The 15,695-nt window shown below is 45.3% G+C and overlaps 1 protein-coding gene across 9 annotated transcripts in view; it reads left to right on the forward strand.

The window, feature by feature from the left end:
• The window catches only part of FBH1 (F-box DNA helicase 1), a 214,528-nt gene that overhangs the window by 4,194 nt on the left and 194,639 nt on the right, over positions 1-15,695 (forward strand). For 6 of the 9 annotated variants that reach the window (XR_003425177.2, XR_008299887.1, XR_008299888.1 and 3 more), the window contains exons 2-5: positions 8,924-9,079; positions 11,233-11,834; positions 14,162-14,292; positions 14,398-14,533. The exons of 1 other annotated variant lie outside the window; for it this stretch is intronic. Coding sequence is in view for 5 of the 8 variants with exons in the window: in XM_027073342.2 (XP_026929143.1) it covers positions 8,924-9,079; positions 11,233-11,834; positions 14,162-14,292; positions 14,398-14,533 (1,025 nt within the window). In the remaining 3 variants the exon portion in view is untranslated. The remainder of the gene's footprint in view (positions 1-8,923; positions 9,080-11,232; positions 11,835-14,161; positions 14,293-14,397; positions 14,534-15,695) is intronic. 2 more of the 9 variants (XM_027073344.2, XM_027073345.2) reach the window with 1 other exon arrangement.

A 15,695-nucleotide genomic window follows, 5' to 3' on the forward strand; every position in this document is an offset into this window, starting at 1 on the left:
TTAGGGAGAAGCAGGATGTGGCGGTGGGAGGGACCTGTGTCATAGGAGCTAGACCCGGAGTGTTTTCTTTCTGTGTTTGTTTCTTGTAGTGCTAATGGGGACAAACTGTTTTGAAGTTTTTCCATTTTGAGCTTACCGTATTTAGTGATATTTTCCTTTCAGCTAACATTTCCTAAATACTTGCTTGTTATTAAATCTCTGGTTATGACATTTCAGTGAGTAAAAAAAAAAAAAAAAAAAAAAGTGATCCAGAAATTAAACCTGAAGCTGCTTTTTTTTTAGAAGCTGCTTTAAACCTTTCTGATTATGGAAGGCAGACTGTGACAGTAGAAAGAACACTGCCCCTTAGGGAGTCAGAAGAACTACGTGCCGTCACCTGCAAGCCGCATTGTGACTTGAAGCAAGCCTTGTCTGAGCCCCCCGTGAAATCGTGGCCCTGTTGTAGCATTGCGTGAAGTTCCAGTGGGCATATGTGAAGGAACTTCAGCAGCTACGAAGCACTTAGAAGCTGTGAGGTGTAGGGGAGGGTTTCGGAGCCAAGGAAGAACCAAACTTTTATCGAGGGAAACAGCGCAGTGGTTGTGCATTTGTTAGTTTAGTCGCAGTCACTCATGGAACAATATGTGCTCGGTGCAGGGCTGAGTGAGTCCCTCCTTCCTTCCTCCTCCCCCTAGAATACAGACCTTTCAGTCCAGCAGGGAGGACCTGTTAACGTACAGTTGGCGATATTATAGTAGCGATAAAATAACAGCAGTAGTGGTACAATTTGCCTACGAGACATAAGAAGTACGTAGTTATGTGAATAATTGTTACCAGTATCTCAAAGATGTGAGGGGGGTGGTTTTATCACTGCGGGAGCTTGCTGGCTCGAATGAACACTTTCTGCAGTGCTCAAGTTGGGGAGGTAACTCCGTTAACTGTGTTTAAATTGGGTCCTTAGTTGCAGTTTGAGCTGTGAACCCCTGTCGTCACACCGCAGCACACCCCCGCTGCCTCCATCAGAAGCACGAGAGGGAAAGTGCCCACCTGTCCGTCCTCACAGAGCCCCTCCGAGAAGAGCGGAGGCCCATGGGGAGCCAACACGAGGTTCGAGGTTCGGGGATGCAGTGAGTTAGTAGCAGGACTGCCCTCTGTGGCTCTTGTTCTGAGCAGTCTCTCCGGTCAGGTACCTTGTACTAGAGAGTTACCTAGATTTGTTTATTTATTTATTTATTATTATTATTATTTTTTTTAATTTTTTTTTTAATGTTTATTTATTTTTGAGACAGAGAGAGACAGAACATGAACGGGGGAGGGGCAGAGAGAGAGGGAGACACAGAATCGGAATAGATTTGTTTATTTTTTTAAGCGGTTATTTCGCAATCTTTTCCTCCAGAAATTGGAGGCACTTAGTATCTTCATCTTGTCCATTGAGGTCTGTAACCTGCAAGTTTTAGAGGACTTTCTGTTATCATTTCTGGTTAGTAATGCAGAGGAAGAAAGAAAGTACTTCATGTTAATTTCGATGATCCTCGACCGATTAAAGTAGGTTTGGCTGCAGTGACAGGTCCAAACATGTAAGGACAATCAGAGTTCATTTCTCCATCTTCTAACAGTCTGAGGTGGTTTCACTTTGTGTGTGTGTGTGTGTGTGTGTGTGTGTAAGTATCGGAGAGTGGGAGATGGGGTGGCACTCTTTAAAGCAGTCATCCAAGGACCGAGGCTGCTGGAAATGCTTCCATTTTGAACATGGGGCTTCTAAGGATGCCCTAGGGAGTCCAGTTCTCCATTAACTGGAAGAGGGGCACAGAATGGAGGAGTAAGCCTGAGAGGTCTTGTGGTCCTGACCTGGAAGAGGAACCCGTCCCTTTTTTTTTTTTAATTTAATTAAAAAATTTTTATTTTGAGAGAGAACAAGACAGCAAGCACGAGTTGGGGCAGAGGAAGGGGTAGACAGAATCCCAAGCAGGCTCCGTGCCAGGAGCACAGAGCCTGACGCGGGGCTCGGACTCACAAACAGTGAGATCACAACCTGAGCCAAGATCAAGAGTCGGATGCTTAACCTATGGAGCCAGCCAGGAGCCCCGGCACCCGTCCCATTTATTCACATGCCATTGGCTTCAGCTCAGTCAGGGTGACATCCCAGCCGTGGTCGAGACAGAGGAGTGTTAGACGAGCTGTGTACTGAGGAAGAAGAGAAACCACTGTCTTTGCCACAAAACCAAAAGCACCTCGCTTTCTGTGACTTGTCGTGCAGCAGAGATCCTGGAGTGAAGCCGACAGGTGAAAACAGGATTGAGGAACCACAGCCACGTGTTTCTCATTCATCGAGTATCGGAAGGTCTGTTACTTGCAAGGAGTCGTCCTCGGAACTTTGAGGGATAAGGTGATACAGTGGGTTCTCAGCCGTAGAGAGGCTGCTAGTCTAGGAGAGGTTGAGAATAACTAGTTCCAGGGAGGCTGGCGAGGGTCCAGCCTCTGTCAGCGGGCCTGGCACAGGACAGAATGGCATCTGTGCAGAGATGGGATGATGGGTGAAGGTCATAATTCCTCCCGGTAATCACCACTTTGAAGTCAGACAGCAGAGAGTGGGAACCTGAGGTGCTCGCAGTCTGAGCTGTGGGTACTCGAAAGGGGGGCCATGAGAGTGGGGGTTGGGGACACATGTCAGGCTGTACGAAAGCCATGACAGAAAAAGCAGTGTAGGAACAGGCAGAGTTCTGTGTGACAAAACGGCTTTCGTACGTTCTCAGTCTTTCCCTGTCCTGGCATGAGGGAGATGATACATGTCTGTTAGTCACTGTGCCAGGGTCCCAAGAGGGGCGCAGACGCCTGCTGTGGTGCGCAGGGGACCCCTATGGCACGGGCCTAACCTTGCGAGCTTGTCACAGAGCACTCTCCACCTGTGCTCCTTAGAGACTCTCCAGCAGCTTCAAACAATAAGGGGAGCATCGCGCGCTTGCCGGTCAGAGGAGGGAGGCAGGCCGCGAGGTTCGGGTGATTCAGGAGGAGGAGGCAGCATTTGAGCTTCTGTTTCGAAAAGTTATATTTGAACCGCTGGCTTGTTAATAAGAATGGAGAGGTGGTTAGAATTTTGCTCTGGTATTTTTTTTTTACCCTCTCACAAGAACCCTCCTGCTGTTACAGTGGATCCTGGGCCTTTCAGGAGACGCCCTGGTGTGGTGGACTCTCATCCTCACATGTCAGCCTCGATGGGACGTCATGAAGTGTTTTCCTGTACGTTGTCTCATTTGGGCCTCGGCATTCAGGTGCACCATCCTGTGCATTCAGCGTGGCAGGCTATCGTATTGCCTTTTTTAAGGATAAGGGAGTCAAGGCTTTCGGTGGTTACTGCCCCTCCCAGGCGGAGGAGGTCTTCCGATTCCGGATCTGAGAAGGTGCCACACAGCCCTTTAGTTCAAGGATTGGACTCCAGGGTAGCCGGACACAGGGCTGCTGGCTCTCAGTGCAGTGGGTCACGGCGCGTCATGTCTCCGAGATCTGAGGGCCAGAGAAAATAACAGGCTGGTTTTTCTGACTTCTCGCTGAAGTCCGACAAGTAATTTGTGATGTGTCAGTCCACTCAGAGTGTCAGCTCTGGCTCCCAGGTAGGCAGTCATGGGCTCAGGGACGCCATTTCAGATGGGCGATGTCCGGAAGCCAGATCTTTTGGCCTAGGCGCCCTGTTCCTACCGCCGCTCTTAACTGTAGCTTCCTCCATGATGGCTTCACACCAGAATACACGGGAATATACCAGAACCCTCCGGAAGCAGGGCACTGTGTTCCCCTCATACCTGTTAACGTCTTTCCTCTGCTCTTGTGCCTTTGTAAGGTTTCTGCAGACATTTTATTCTCTCCACAAACATTTAAGATTCTGACGTATTTTTACAAAATAAATACTTACCTTGTCCATATTGCCTGCTTTTCCACAAACAGTTCCTTTTGGGTATTCCTGATGTTCTCTTGTCTGTCTGGGGCAGTGCCTTTAGGAGCCCCCCCTGTGTGGTCTGCCCTTGCTGAGTTCCACATGCAGGCAGTTTTGTGGCCAATTCCTTGTGATCTTGGAGCTTGGGGTCCTGTGCCCCCCAACCTAACTGCTTCCCTGCTCTCTCCTCCTCCTTCACCCTCAGTGGCTGTTGAACAGGTGCTGTGTGCAGAGGGTACAGTAGCGGGAAAGACTTAGTTCCTTACCTGCTTGGAGCACACTTCTTGTCGGTCTGACTCCTGGGCATGTGTTTAAGGCATTACTACCTGGTTGATGGTCATTATCAGTGCCTCTGTGTTCTCATTATGGCATCGTTGTTATAGTTAGTCAGCTGGGGAAGGCTGGGATGAAGCCATTCTCAGGTACTTTTACAGAAAAAGTTCCAGGGTGAGTGGCGTCTGTATTAGTACCTCGTATATACACACCTGCTGTCAGCTACTGTCTGGTTTAACAGTTTCCAGGGGCGCTTGGGTTTCTCAGTTGGTTTAAGTGTCCGACTTCGGCTTAGGTCATGATCTTGAGGTTCACGAGTTTGAGCCCCACGTCGGGCTCTGTGCTGACAGCTCCGAGCCTGGAGCCTGCTTTGGGTTCTGTGTCTCCCTCTCTCTCGGCCCCTCCCCCACTCATGCTCTGTCTCTCTTTCTCAAAAATAAGTAAACATTGAAAAAAAGTTTTTAAAAAGTTTCTGAAAGCTGAATTTAGGGGTATATTGTAGACTTGGGTGGGCATCTAAGCCCTTGATTGGCCCCGGTGTTCGAACTGGTTCTGTGTCTCTTGCCTTTTGGAAGTCTTCCTTTACCCGACTCGTACCGGTTAGCTGAGCACGTCTGAGCTGGCCCCAAGGCCCTGAGTCGTATGGATACGAGTGGTTTGATGTCCCTTTTACTCTTTTGTGACTTTACCTGTGACAGCTTTCCGCCTCTCTCCAGGCCACTTTGGCAGTAGACCTTCACCTTCTTTAAATAAGATACTCTCTATTAGTAACTTTTTGCACCTATCTCCTGTTCTAATTCTAGACATTCTATTTGCCGACTCTACACTTGATCTTAGCCAAAAGGCCGAGAAGCGATTGTTTGCCGGCTCTGAAACAATTGGGGATATTTGAATTGCTAAAAAAGCAAACTCAGTCATACATTTGGAGTGGGCAGTGTTAGTGGGCTTATTGGTTGGAATTGTGCAGCTGAACCTGGTGTACACGGAGCACCCGAATTGGGGGCCAGGATTTGTCAGTATTCTGGAAAGCGCACTGTAGCTTTACCTTCTTTCACCTTTACTGTTTTTTACCGTTTACCTTCTTTTCCTTCTTTACCTTCCTTTGCCAGTCAGACCACAGGTCCCCATTCAGGCAAAAATGATTAGGTTGTTGACTTTTGTTATATGAAGGGTTTGGAGCAGAGGTGGTAAAGTCATGCTTACATACAAAAAGAGAATAATCAGACTCTAAGTTTATTTTTTTCAATGTAGAAAATTTCAAGTACATTTTATTTTTTTAATATAGACACAGCTCACATTCATTTTTTGCCTCTAAGCGTGAATGAGGCTATTTTTTTTAATGTTTTTATTTATTTGCTTATATATTTTAATGTTTGTTTATTTTTGAAAGAGAGCGAGAGGGGGAGGGGTAGTGAGAGAGGGAGACACAGAATCGGAAGCAGGCTCCAGGCTCTGAGCTGTCAGCATAGAGCCCGATGCGGGGCTCGAACTCATGAACTGTGAGGTCATGACCTGAGCCGAAGTCAGATGCTCAACTGACTGAGTCACCCAGGCGCCCCATTTTTATTTATTTTTGAGAGACAGAGTGAGTGGGGGAGGGGGCAGAGAGAAAGAGGGAGACGCAGAATCCGAAGCAGGCTCCAGGCTCTGAGCTGTCAGCACAGAGCCCAACATGGGGCTTGAACTCACGAACCATGAGATCATGATCTGAGTCAAAGTCGAACACTTAACCGACTGAGCCACCCAGGTGCCCCAAGATTAAAAAAAAGTTTTAATTTTAAGTTTACATCCAAGTTAAGTAGCATATAGTGCAACAGTGATCTCAGGAGTAGATTCCTTAATGCCTCTTACTCATTTAGCCCATCCTCTCCCCCACAACCCCTCCAGCAACCCTCTGTTCTCTGTATTTAAGAGTCTCTTATGTTTTGTTCCCCTCCCTGTTTTTGTATTGTTTTTGCTTCCCTTCCCTTATGTTTATCTATTTTGTACCTTAAGTTCCTCATAGGAGTGAAGTCCTATATCTGTCTTCTCTGACTTATCTTGCTTAGCATAATACCCTCTAGTTCCATCCACATAGTTGCAAATGGCAAGATTTCATTTTTTTTTAAATTTTTTTTAACGTTTATTTATTTTTGAGACAGAGAGAGACAGAGCATGAACGGGGGAGGGTCAGAGAGAGGGAGACACAGAATCTGAAACAGGCTCCAGGCTCTGAGCTGTCAGCACAGAGCCCGACGCGGGGCTCGAACTCACGGACCGCGAGATCATGACCCGAGCCGAAGTCGGCCGCCCAACCAACTGAGCCACCCAGGTGCCCCTAGATTTCATTCTTTTTGATTGCCGAGTAATACTCCGTTGTATGTATATATATGTACCACATCTTCCTTATCCATTCATCTATCGATGGGCATTTGGGCTCTTTCCATAATTTGACTATTGTTGATAGTGCTGCTATAAACATTGGGGTGCACGTGCCCCTTCTAAACAGCACACCCGTATCCCTTGGATAAATACTTAGTAGTGCAGTTGCTGGGTCATAGGGTAGTTCTATTTTTAATTTTTTGAGGAACCTCCATACTGTTTTCCAGAGTGGCTGCACCAACTTGCGTTCCCACCAGCAGTGCAAAAGAGATCCTCTTTCTCTGCATCTTCGCCAACATCTGTTGTTGCCTGAGTTGTTAATTTTAGCCATTCTGACTGGAGTAAGGTGGTATCGCATTGTGGTTTTGATTTGTATTTCCCTGATGATGAGTGACGTTGAACATTTTTTCATGTGTCTGTTGGCCATCTGGATGTCTTCTTCGGAAAAGTGTCTACTCAGGTCTTTTGCCCATTTCTTCTTTTTTTGGGAGTTGGGTTTGATAAGGTCTTTGTAGATTTTTGGATACTAACCCTTTATCTGATATGCCATTTGCAAATATCTTCTCCCATTCCATCAAGTTGCCTTTTAGTTTTGCTGATTATATCCTTCGCGATGCAGAACCTTTTTATTTTGGTGAGGTCCCAATAGTTCATTTTTGCTTTTGTTTCCCTTGCCTCTGGAGACCTGTTGAGTAAGGAGTTGCTGCCGCCAAGGTCAGAGAGGTTTTTGCCTGCCTTTTCCTCTAGGATTTTGATGGCTTCCTGTCTTACATTGAGGTATTTTATCCATTTTGAGTTTATTTTTGTGTATGGTGTAAGAAAGTGGTCCAGCTTCATTTTTCTGCTTGTCGCTGTCCAGTTTTCCCAGCACCATTTGCTGAAGAGACTGTTTTTATTCCATTGGATACTCTTTCCTGCTTTGTCAAAGATTAGTTGGCCATACGTTTGTGGGTCCACTTCTGGGTTCTGTATTCTGTTGAAAACAGACCTATGTGTCTGTTTTGTGCCAGTACCATACTGTCTTGATGATTACAGCTTGAAGTCCGGGATTGTGATGTCTCCAGCTTTGGTTTTCTTTTTCAGGATTGCTTTGGCTATTCAGAGTCTTTTCTGGTTCCATACAAATGTTAGGATTGTGAAGCTCTGTGAAGCTCTGTGAAGAATGCCAGTGTCATTTTGATAGGGATTGCCCAAGATTTTTTTTTTTTTTTTTAAACTTCTGTTAAGCCTTCAAAGAATGAACTGAAATTTGGAAGGATCATTTCTGAAGAAGTTAAGGGCCAAGGGGGATTAATGATAAAAAAACAAACAAATTGTGCTATAGTTATACTCCTCAGTGACTTGGTTTTAGACATTTTCATGCTTAAATGTTGAGTGAGCTTCTGGCATTTGACACTATGATTTACATGAGTATTTTTAGGACCTGTGAAAACCGCTTTTATTCTTTCTTGACCATCTTCTGGAAAGGACAACTTTAATTCTGTCCTATCTATTCCTGTCTTTTCTCTCCCCTTTTTCTTTCTTTTTAAATGTAACTAATCAAAATGCTGAACAGTAGTCTAACTATTCTATTTAATGCCATAAGGAGGTAGTTAGATCTTCTATGTGTTAACAGATACAGAAGCATGAAGTCTCGGTTAAACATGAAAATAATATCCTGATAGGAAACGATTAATGTAAAGCTACTAATGTCAATACCCCTGAGACAGAATTCTAGGCACAGTTGGTGCTGTGATGCGTTGCTAAGGGAGGGTATGAAATTTCCTCCTCTGCAGATCCTCCAGAGTGTATCTGATTCTCTTCTACTTGGGGGCTTTGCTCCTGTCTTCTACATCAACGCCAATACTGACATGCTCTTGGGGCGGAGAGGCATACATCGTGGTCCCCTCAAAGAATTTACAGTGACTGTTTCATTAGTCACTGTGTTCTGCTTCTGGGACTCAGAGAAGCTAGTATGCACAGGGGATGACAAATGAGTTTATTTTTGCAAAGGTGTAGCCAACTCTGAAATATTTATGGTTATTATGGGAACATCAATGGCCTGGCTGAAGTCAAGGAAAAGATGCCAGATCTCAATTTATCCATTAGTGGTAAATTCCTTTTGAATAAACAGTTCATGAGCAGGGCTTTCACAAGGTATAATAAATAAAAAGAATCATTTTAGGATCTTATTTTCGGGTTCTTCCTTAAATTCTAAGGAAGAAATGCTAAGAAAACTGTAAAATGACTGAAAGTTGATGGGAATTTAGGGACGAAGGAGAGGGCTGGCTGGGGTGGTCCACAGTGACTGTGGTTCTGGAAGTTAAGTATAATTTGCTGGCTAGCTTGTAGAGTTGGTGATAACTAACGAGTGTCCCATTTTTTCTGCCTGTTGGTACAAAACAGTGAGACGGTTTAAACGGAAGCATCTTACAGCCATCGACTGCCAACATTTGGCTCGGAGTCACTTGGCTGTGACCCAGCCCTTCGGTCAAAGATGGACCAACAGAGACCCGAACCACGGTCTCTATCCTAGACCCAGAACAAAAAGAGGGACTAGGGGTATGTCTTCCCAAAATACCTCCCATTTCAGAATCTGTAGCGTGTGTGGCCTTTGAGTATCTCCTGGTGTTTGTAAATATCCCTGCTGTTATTTTGTAGTCTTGTTGCAATAGTTTGACACGTTTTTCATTATTTGTGAGTTTCCATGAAAATTCCATCCACTATATATGGTTGGTAAAAGCCCCAGGAAAACGTGGCTGAATGAATTCCGTTAGCTTGCTTAATCACAACGTGGCAGAAGACGTGCATCAGCGTCAAACCACTGCGATTTTCTGACTTTCAGTAGTCCGTCAGTAAGTCCACTGGGGCCATTAGTATTCTCCAGAAGGTCCCCTCATCTAGTGCTTTCATGGTAGGCTGTACCCTTTGTCGCCTTGTACCCGGGCTGCTGCAGTAACCTGTCTCCATGCCGTTAGGTTTTATTCCAAATCAACTGGAAAATACATCATCAAGTTAATATTCTTGAGTACCATTTTCTGTCATGCCACTGCAGCGAAATGTTCCCCTGTTACCATCCTGGACGCAGGCTCAGACTTGGCCATCACCCAATACTTATTAATTACATGCAAGTTCTACTTCTGGTAGTTTGGTTTTCTTATTACCCCTCTCTATGCCAAACGAAACCCTACTTTTGTTACTAATACCTGTTAGCGTAATCCTGATTGCATTATTTCCCTTTGATGTATTTAACTTCAGAATCCAACTCAGATCTTACCTAGTCATCTTTAAATATTGTCTGATGTGTTTATCTCTTTTGGAACTGCCGTAACCAACTAATGAGGCAGTTTAAACCCAGTGGTGATCTTTTGTTTGTTTTGTGTATATTCAGCTTCTCTGTGTTGTGAGTTCTTCGCTGACAAAGACTTCATTATCATGTCTATGTTTCCGTGCAGAGTTTTAGCACTCAGCATGTGGCAGTCTCTCCAGATACTGGTGTGATTGAATCCCACAATTGGAAAATACCGGGATTTAACCCAGACCTATCGACTTTAAACTCTGGGTTTCTATCAGATTGCCCCAGAATCAGTTATACTTTTTTTTCACCTAACGTAGAAAATATTAAATTCTATAAATTCTGTTAAGGCTAAATCTAGTTTTGTTCCACTCTCTTATTTTCCAAAGTAAGAATTCTGGCTACAGCCATTTCAGGAAGGAATCATGTATTTTGTTGTATATATTGCTGAGGGTTTAAAATACATCGGTGATGTGTGAAATCACCATTTGGACTCCCTTAAGTGCCTAAAAATCTGGGAGGTCAGGGACTGTATATTCCATGTTTCACTTTTTTTTTTTAATGTTTATTTATTTTTTGAGAGAGAGAGAGAGAGAGAGAGAGACAGCGTGAGTCGGGGAGGGGCAGAGAGAGTCAGAGACACAGAATCCCAAGCAGACTCCAGGCTCTGAGTTGCCAGCACAGAGCCTGACATGGGGCTCGAACTCACAAACCATGAGATCATGACCCAAGCCGAAGTCAGATACCCAACCGACTGAGCCACCCATGCGCCCCTTTCTTTCCTTTTTTTTTTTTAATCTTCATGTGTCACTTTCTATTTGTCTCAGAATCACAGGTGCTGCATACATACTTATCGAATAAATGCGTGGACTAGGTTAGGTACCACTCTGGTAATATGAAAAGGATATTGACTCCTTTCTTTTTATTTTAAGATAAATTAATATGTTCGCTTCACAGGAAGAAAAAAACATAAAGGGATTTTAACTGAGTCAAAGGAGTAGGTTTTCCTGACTCCTAATAACGTGAAGCCTTTTCTACTCATGCAAACTTAGATTTTCTGTTGTAAGAGCGAGCCAGAAGTGAGTTTTTGTTAGTGGGTGTGTCCACGTGAGCAGCTGTTGACTTTTTGTCTGTCCATTCAGGTGTTCAGTTTGTACATACTGCGAGGTGGAATGTGGTCCTCAGACCAGCCTGAGGCTGGCCTTTGTCTCTTTCCGTGTACGTGTCTGACTATATGATAGAGCCACATGGAAATATTTTTTCAATTAAGCCATGTATGTAATCACTCGACCTAAATCTATCCTCCTCTCTTCTCTGTGTTAATACACGTTAATTAAAAATTAGCCGGTCTCGTTTGGGTCCACAGTGGGTCGGTGGTCACTGTCCATTTCTTGTTCATCCTGTTTGGGTTTCCATACAGGTCAAGGATGTCAAAGGTACGGCACTGAATTCCTCCTAGCTGGCCAGCAGCGGCGCACCAATGACATGGCCAAAAGCAATTCTGTGGGCCAGGACACCTCTAAGGACTCGGAGGGGGAAATGATCTTTGCCGCGGAGAGCAACTGTGCCCTGCCTCGAGAAGGTGATGGAGAAGCCAGACTGGGCTCGTCAGGGTCCGCGCCGCCTGCAAGGAAGCGGTCCCGGTCTTTTGAGGACGAGAGGAATCCAGCAACAGGGACCAGTCAGTGGGACGGGGCTTCTAAGAAAACGCCACGGCATCGTTCGCTCCTGTCATGCCCAAGACCCCGGGAAGCCAGGCAGGAAGCAGAGGACTTTGTGTCCCGGCCCTCTGCGGAATCCGGAGAACCCAGCCAGGAAGTGGAAGACGTCGGTCCTGACCCCATTCCTGACTCTTACTATGGGCTCCTGGGGACCTTGCCTTGCCAGGAACCCCAGAGCCACATGGGCAGCCTGCCCAGTGAGGTCCTGAGGCACATCTTTGCTTTCCTCCCTGTGGAAGATCTCTACTGGAACGTGAGCTTAGTGTGCCACTTCTGGAGGGAGATCATCAGCGATCCGCTGGTACGTACAGCACGTGTGGCTCTCTGAGGTCTTCTCTGAAAGCACGAGGATTAGTTCCACCTAATGCGTACCTCCGATCTTCGTGCCGCCTCAGAAATGGTGGTTTCTGTTTGCCTGCGGAATAACATCCAGATTCCCTGGGGGCTTTTAAGGCTTTTCTTGTTTGTCCTATGTGTTCGCAGCCTCCTTGCTCGGTTCTCAACATAGGCCTGTGTTCTCTCCCCAAGTAGCTTTCTGCATCATGAGCATCGACTGCATATTCCTTACCCTTTGCTGGGTGGTCCAGCCGCTTCCCCACCCCCACCCTGTGGAAAGGGCCCCTCCTGTCTCTGTTCGCGTCTTATGCCTTCGAGGTCTTACGTCTTTGAGGCTTCACTCCTTGAAAAGTGAAATGGAAATCTTGTACTTTCTCTTCCTTGTGTTTTTGTAGCAGTCTCTCCCTCTGTCTGAGGCTTATCGCATCTGTGTTATGTTTTAGAGAACCTTCCTCTTCCTTTTGCATTGTTGGCTCATGGATGGGAGGCTCTGGTCCTGTTTGTTTTTGCATTCTGAACCGTGCCCATGATATTTTACATACGGTAGGTGATTCATAAATGAGTCTTGCGCGGAATCACCCCGGTGTCCCTTTTGAGGCTGATACAGCAGGCAGCCCGTGCTCTCAGAAGAGACTTCCTGCTGCTCACTTCGTCCTGCCCTTCTGCTTGGGCTTTAGGTACCCTTCTTCCGTCCCAGGTGCAGGTTCAAGGGCAAACCTGAGGGCTGGGAGTATGTTTTGCTTGGCTTATACGTCCCTTAGACTAGCCAGTGCAGATAAACCACAGAAATGAAGATGAACTCTGCCTTCAAATGTAGCGAAGTTTGGAAATTTAGGCATTTAGTGAGATGCACGTATCCAGACTTAGTATGTTTTCCTTCTAAGCATGCAAGATGTGGGTGGAAATTTCATGTCGCCCTTGCTTCATTCTTTGCTTGAGGTCTTGTCTCCTTTCTGAGAACTGTCTTCCCCCCCCCTCCCCCCCACTTTTTTTTGGTCTTTCCGCCTTTAGATGGGAACTCAATGTCCTAGTATTTCTACCCACTAAATTGAGATGTCTCTAGCGCGAATTGAAGAGTCACAGATAGGGATAAGCGAGGGCTTTGTCCATTCTGCTCGGGAAGATTTGGGGAAAGATATCCTGGCTTACGCTCACCTCACGAAATGTTAGACTGATGGCTGTTTTTATCATTGCTAACAATGACATGATGTGTTTATTTCCGGTTTTCGGTAACAGCTTTCATTTTTGTGGCTCACACTGTCTTTCTCTGGCTTTCGTATAAGGTGATGGCGGCCTGATAGAATACGTTTGGAAGTCCTCCCTCCTCTTTAGTTTTTTTGGAGTGTTTGAGAAGAAAGGATACTAATTCTTCTAAAAGAATTAATGCTCAGGAGAATTCTCCAGCAAAGCCATCTGGTCCTGGGCTTTTATTTGTTGGGGGTCTTTGATGACTGACTCAGTCACTTATTATTAGTCTGTGGAGGTTTTCTGTGTCTTCATGAGTCAGCCTTGCTAGGTTGTTATTTCTTCTTGATTGTCCAATTCATCGATGAGCAATTGTTCGTGCCCTTTGATGTCTGTGATGTCACTTGTAATGTCCCCTCCCTCATTTCTGATTCAGTTATTGGAATCTCTCTCTCTTTTTTTAAAGGCATTTATTTTATTTCTTAATGTTTATTTATTTTTGAGAGAGAGAAAGAGCTCAAGCAGGGGAGGGGCAGAGAGAGAGGGAGACACAGAATCCGAAGTAGGCTCCAAGCTCGGAGATTGTTCTGTTCCTTTTTCAGAGTGGGGTATTGAAATCTCTATGACTATTATGTTGCTGTCTATGTTTCCTATATTTAGGAGCTCTGATATTTGGCACATATATATTTATGATTGTTTTATCTTCCTGGTGAATTAGCCCTTTTATCTTAATGTAATCCCCTTCTTTCTCTCAGAGTAGTGTTTGACGTAGACTCTATTTTTGTCTGATACTAGTACAGCCATGGTTCTCATATTATTTGGTCTTCTTTAAAACTCAGAGGTACTAGTGTCCTGATAAGGGAAATTGAAGCATTAGCTTTCCTTGGATTCTATTATCAAGTTGGTGTTGGAACTGAAACCAGGGCCCAGTTCTCCTAGTTTCCAACCAAAACGTGCATAATGTTTCGACCCTACCTGCCCAGCTTTTGAATTGTGAGCTCTAAGTGCTTTTCAAGTGTTAGAAGGTTGTTTATATGTGTGTGGCTTCATCTGCTGTCTTGTAGCCATTGCCTGCGTGTTATTTTGGATTTTTTTTAAACTATTCAGTTCATTCCTTGGAAGAAGCTGTATTACCGATACCTGATGAATGAAGAACAAGCCGTGAGCAAAGTGGATGGCATCCTGTTGAACTCCGGTATAGAGAAGGAGTCGGACTTGTGTGTGCTCAACCTCATCCGGTGAGTTGCTTTTATTCTGGGAAGAAGGCCGTCTCTGAAGTCCTCTCCCATGCGTTAGCACTGAGGGTCACCTTTCTCACCGACTCTGCTGTGAATGTCGTACAGCTATACAGCCACCACTAAGTGCTCCCCAAGCGTGGATCCTGGACGGGCGTTGTGGAGTCTGAGGGATCACCTCCTCCTCCCTGAGGCAGAGGCCTGCGTGCGTCAGCACCTCCCCGATCTCTACGCGGCTGCTGCGGTAAGTGAAGTGGCTGTGGGGAGTTGCTGGCGAATGGAACGCCTTTTCTCGCTGGAAGAAGTGTATTGGTGATTGGGTTTGGCTGAAGATCATTCTAGATTTATTTTCAAAATCTTTCTTTGATCTCTGCTTTGAAGCCTCAGTCTTTTCATTGGTCCCATTATGGAAATAACAGACCACGTTGTTATAGATTCGTCATTTTGGAATGATGAAGGAATTTTAAGAACATTTATCTGATTTCCCATTCTGGTGAAGAATCTTCAACAGAAAGTGGTCATCTGGCCTCTGAAAGCTGTGGCTAATAAGGATTTCTTTACAAGGTAGCCCATTCATTGCCAACAACTGGGTTATTTGAAAGGACCAGAGAAATTAAGGTTCTGACTACAGACACTCATGAGTCAGTGGGAAGCTAGAAATAGTCTTCAGTTTCCTGACTCAGTCCTATGGCTCCTTATCTAGATCAGGAATTCTTAAATTTTCTGTTGGAAGCTATGTGCAACCTCAGCCTGTATTCTGCAACCAGCAGATGGGTGGAGATCCAGCCGTGTGCATTTCTGGCTTTGCTGAAGTGGTTGCTGGTGATGGTGGAGTGAGATTTCTTTCTCGGGCTGGCTGGAGTGAAGAGATGTGTGGCGAGATAAGAATGAGAAAGATGCACGTCTAGGGTTGATCGTTTCCGTGTTGGTGAACATTTTCTTAGATCCTTACGGCATGCTGTGCCCATCATGATTCATTGTCAATCATTTATTTAATATTTAACTTAAAGTTTAATAATTATTAAAGAATAACACGAAGTAAGTAGTAGTAATGTTTTAGTGCCAGAGAGTTGTCAGTCTTGATTTTCTCCCCTAAAGATTGCCGTCTCCTTTTGTGTCTCTGCTCCGTGGTGCCTCCCAAGTGGGTACCCATGTCATGTGTGCTTGCTTGGACCCTGTTGAGTCTCTGTGGACCCGAGAGCTTGCACTGGCTGGGCCAGGAATGGTGGGGAGGTGAGAGCGTCCTCTCTATGCAAGTATGCAAGGTCCTACGTTAGGTCCTTTAGTAATGTTTCCTAACTAGAGAAAACTAAGAACTCAGATCCAAAAGTGGTGAGAAGAAAGGAGTCTAGGGTGAAAGAAAAGGTTCCCATGGTTTCCCAAACGCCGTGTGGGAAGTCTGCACT

This window comes from Acinonyx jubatus, chromosome B4 (genome assembly GCF_027475565.1).
Source record: "Acinonyx jubatus isolate Ajub_Pintada_27869175 chromosome B4, VMU_Ajub_asm_v1.0, whole genome shotgun sequence".
NCBI classification, from domain to species: Eukaryota; Metazoa; Chordata; class Mammalia; order Carnivora; family Felidae; genus Acinonyx; species Acinonyx jubatus.